This window comes from Morone saxatilis, unplaced genomic scaffold (genome assembly GCF_004916995.1).
Source record: "Morone saxatilis isolate NCDOM2014 unplaced genomic scaffold, NCSU_SB_2.0 Contig11, whole genome shotgun sequence".
Taxonomy (NCBI): Eukaryota; Metazoa; Chordata; class Actinopteri; family Moronidae; genus Morone; species Morone saxatilis.
In genome coordinates this window covers 2,261,642-2,266,275 of record NW_023339663.1, presented here as the reverse complement: position 1 = coordinate 2,266,275, position 4,634 = coordinate 2,261,642, and the positions used below count along the sequence as shown (strand labels likewise).

At 41.6% G+C, this 4,634-nt stretch overlaps 1 protein-coding gene across 1 annotated transcript in view; it reads left to right on the top strand.

Moving 5' to 3' along the window:
* Positions 1–715: 715 nt before the first annotated feature.
* The window catches only part of ctsd (cathepsin D), a gene marked incomplete at its 5' end in the record, with an annotated part of 24,097 nt that continues 20,178 nt past the window's right edge, over positions 716–4,634 (top strand). Inside the window, 4 exon segments of the mRNA XM_035651686.1 lie at positions 716–872; positions 3,340–3,463; positions 3,558–3,676; positions 3,770–3,969. Coding sequence (XP_035507579.1) covers positions 716–872; positions 3,340–3,463; positions 3,558–3,676; positions 3,770–3,969 — 600 coding nt within the window.

Here is a 4,634-nt window from a genome sequence, read left to right as displayed (position 1 = left end):
TGAAATAAAGAGTTTCAGACATTTTTAGTGACTGCACTTATTGTGGCATGTGCTGAACATATGAGCGGAGCTTCCACTCGCTGTGTGGTAACTCGTGTGTCTGTCTTCTACATCCTGCTTCAGAGGAATATGGCCGAGGGTCTAGTACTCAGAGAACAAGTTTCACATTAATTACAGTTAGTTGACTCTTTATGAAGTGTACATTGTTGGATATAAACACTCAGTTACATTAGCTACACTTGCCCTGCAGTAAATCCCCTCATGCAGGTGTAATGTAGTGTTAACTGTTGGAGGCGTGTGACAGTCTGCTGTGAATTAAAGATAAAGTTCCTGTTATTTAGGCTTCCATATAAAGTGTGTGAGTGTTGACCACAACCATCGCTGCATTACGCATTAGGCACTCGCAGTATTTCGCAACAGGCTGTGAAGATAAGGGTGGAGTATGTGGGTCGGATCTTATCTGCGAGGCCACCGGTTGTTTCATATGTGAAGTAAATGATGGTTCCACTTTATTTGGATGAATATTACAATAAAAACTCAACAGCTTATTAGCTGAGATGCAACGATTTATCTGATTCCCACAGACAGAGGAAGGGTTACAGACACTCTATAAACTATCTGCAGGCTCCGTTGCATTTGTCCTTCAGTATATTTAATACAATGCTGTTGTTCTGAGGCTACATATTGATTCATTTCCCTGTTTCTTCCCATTCAGAATTCCCTTAAAGAAATTCCGTTCCATCCGACGGGAGTTGACAGACTCGGGGAGGAGCGTAGAGGAGCTTCTGGCCGACAAGCACTCCCTCAAGTACAACTTTGGCTTCCCCGCCAGTAATGAACCCACTCCAGAAACCCTGAAGAACTACCTTGACGTAAGCACCGCTCCCCAAACCGAAGACCTGAAGTCTTTACTTCCCCTAATGTGCTGCTCAGAAGCTAAAAAGCCAAACTGAGGGACAACAAAGGTCCTCTTGTGTCGCGGCCGCCTCGGCCCGTTTTCTGTAAATCCTCCCGGCTGAATGGAAACCAGTGACCCCTCTGCAGATTTTAGAGCTGCTGATTCATTCTGCTGTAGACTAATAATGTGTGATAATGTAATTAATGTGACTAATATCAGCTTTTAACAGATGAGACGGTGACAGAAGAGGAACCACATGACGGCTGACTCGCTGTCGCCACCTGATCTTTAAGCCTCTTTGTCCTCGTCAGCTGACAGAAAGTGTGTTTGTTTGCTCTCGGTTTACTCAACGTATTAGGCGATCACCTTTTATCCGCAGTGTAATGACGTCAGCCTTTCAATACTGTGAGGGAGGGAAAGGGCATGAAAACATTTCACTGGTTCAGGTTTTTCACGTCAGACACATCTGATGATATTCTTTCTAGCTATCGGTTGCTCCTTCTTATCAGTATATCTGCAGGCCAAAGGAATACCAAAGATCTTTGAGGTCATTTAGAAACTATATTTATTACTGAGAGCTGTGACAAGTTCAGTTTGACACTTTAAAATGTCTCACTTGTTGGTCCTTATCAAAAATGTTCATGTGTTTATGTGAAATAACCTTCAAAAACAGCTGCTGTCTTCCCAGAAACGTTACTCTGCAAGAACAGCTCTTTTAGAAACAACTCAAATATTCTTAAATATAATCACATTTTCTTGTATTGGGCAAAAAAAAATCAGCCACTGACTGAAATGAGCCTTAATACTCTAAAAAATGACAAACATTTAAGCAAGTTGTGCTCATTAGAAGCAATAAAAAGTTATTTAAGACTTTTGAGTTGAATTTAAGAATTTGAACCTTAATCTAAGATTAATAATTAGGAAAAATAAAATCTCACATTAAGACACAATTTGTTTTAAAAGGCAGAATAAAGTGACTTTGTCTTAAATGAAGACACCAGAAGCTTCTTATTTTATAATTATTTTTATTCAAATGATTTTATTCAAACTAAACAGCTGCTTCATTTTAAACACTGGGACAAGACGACTTTCTCTTAAACTGAGAAGTTGTGCAAGTGATCTTGTTCCTCTGCTGGGGTATTATGCAACCATTGTGGGAACTGGTTAAATCGAGCTCAATATCAACTGTAATCTCTTATTGAGACAAAGTCAGATATATTTTATTAAAACCAGATTACTTTTCTAATAATAAACACGCCTGACAAGATAATCATTCTTTTTTTAGACCAAAAATAAGACTCATTTCTTAGAAACAAGTACTTTTGTTTTACTTTCTTGAGGTTCCTTTCTTTGCAGTGTAGTTGCAGAAACAGTCACGTGCACACTTTTCTTTCTGGTTGAAGATTTTGGATCAACTGTTGACAAGTGCCAACATCCTTAATTCAATCAGTTGTTTGACAAAAGTGCACGAAATCCATGAATGTGTCCTTGCTTTTGTTAAACAGAAAGTTTGTGGGCGATGATCCAATTTTGTTCCACTGGTATTTCATCTTTTAACAGGAGTTCTTATAAGTCTTCCAGCAGTTTCAACACTTTGGTTTATCCCGACTTCATTCATTTTTTAGTTTATTTTTAGACATACATATATAGAAATATATTTTGATTTCTGTAATTTGGGCAAACCAACCCAAAGTAGCCACCAATCACAGAATAAATCAAAAAAAGACATTCAGCTTTCAAATCTCGCTGAGAAAAAGGAAGTCCGGTCAGGCCTCAATGACTCTGCGGAGTTCTCACAGCGTGATGTTTTGACCCAAGCAGCTTTCAGTCACATGAAACGGAAGTTTGCTTCAGCTCCTGATTTTGTGGAGTCATCATTTGTTGTGTCACGCTGTAAATTTTGAAACAATAACGAGTGATTTATTGACGTGACTCAGTAACTATTTGACCGCCGCCCAGCTAACATTCGCTGACACCGACAGCTGTGCAACCAGAATAGAACAGCCTGATCGTATTGTGTTAACTTGCTTTGTCAGACCTTGTTGACGATGTTGTTTTTAATCATTAGACCTGCTTTGTTTCTCTGCTGTCGGCAGAAATGACCCCTTTTCGTAATCTCTTCTCCTGTAAACATGAGATCAGCTCCAGATTTGTGAGTTCTCAGTTAAAGTTATTTACTGGTGGGTTCTTAAAGACTCTTTTAATCCTGGAAAGGCCAGTAAATAGACAAACTAACGCGGTGTGCTCCATAAACGCAGACCACCTACCTGTAACTTCATCATAAACCCTGCATCATTTAAAATAGAAATAAGGAATAAAACTGGAGTTAAATGTGTCAATAAAAGACCTATCAGTTAATTCTATCACCAATTGTGGGAAGAAAAAAAGAGCCTTGTTGTTGTTGTTCTTGATAATTATAAACCTGTTGTTTTCTTCATCAGGCCCAGTATTACGGTGAGATCGGCCTGGGTACCCCCCCTCAGACCTTCACTGTGGTATTTGACACCGGCTCCTCCAACCTGTGGGTGCCGTCCGTTCACTGCTCCATCTTGGACATCGCATGCTGTAAGTCCTCCTGTAGTTCTCACAGACACAGTACTGCAGCGTAGTGTCGTCTAGGTAAAATGCTGAAGTCTTTCTCTCCTCCTCTTCCTCACAGTGCTTCACCACAAATATAACTCTGCCAAGTCCAGCACGTACGTGAAGAACGGCACCGCCTTTGCCATCCAGTATGGAAGCGGCAGTTTGTCGGGCTACCTCAGTCAGGACACGTGCACGGTAAGCCTGTCTCACACGCTAGCAGCACCCTGGACTGTAGTCTCTGTACTGTAGTGAAGTTCTCTAACTCGTGTTTGATCCTCGCTTTTCTAGATCGGGGACATTTCAGTGGAGAAGCAGCTCTTCGGAGAGGCCATCAAGCAGCCCGGCGTGGCCTTCATCGCGGCCAAGTTCGACGGGATCCTCGGCATGGCCTACCCACGCATCTCTGTGGACGGGGTGGCGCCAGTCTTTGACAACATCATGAGCCAGAAGAAGGTGGAGAAGAACGTCTTCTCCTTCTACCTGAACAGGTGGGGAAACGGAGAGGTTGTGATTCACTTTTGGTCATCACATTGGTCCCGTAGGAGGTGGATGTGGTTCACATGTAGCCGTTATTCACTGCAGGATCTCAACAACCTGCAACTTCCCTTTTACTGGAACTTTTTGTTAAGCTTTGTTAGTAGGTTCCTCCTTGTGTTTACACACTGTACTTATTGGTTGTGTTGAATGTTGATTGGCCAAGTACAATCGTGGTTCTGTAAGTGGAAAAGTGAAAAATATTCAGTTTAAACGCTGCCTTTCTCTCCACATTCCGCTGTAAAAGCCAGAAACTGCACACTGGCCTCATAGACGTGACCACAGTTGTGTCTCTCAGTTAAAGTCACACAAATGTTGCTGCCATCGTAATGAAAATCCGTCATCCTGCAAACATGGTGCATAAGCTGTGTTGTTGGTTAGTGCTCAGTGTCGGTGCAGGATAACGGTAGTAGGTGAAGATAACGAGCAGCTGGATCGTTCCCACAAACGTGTTCTCAACAAACCTTTTCTGAAGGGGAGAACATTTCTTGTCCTTTATCTGAATTCAGTGTTTGAATATTGTTGTTTACTTTGGGTTACATTGTATTACTGTGTGAGGGATTGAGGGATCCTATTGAGCTTGTTGAGGAAAGCTATCTCTCTAAACCCTTATCCTCGC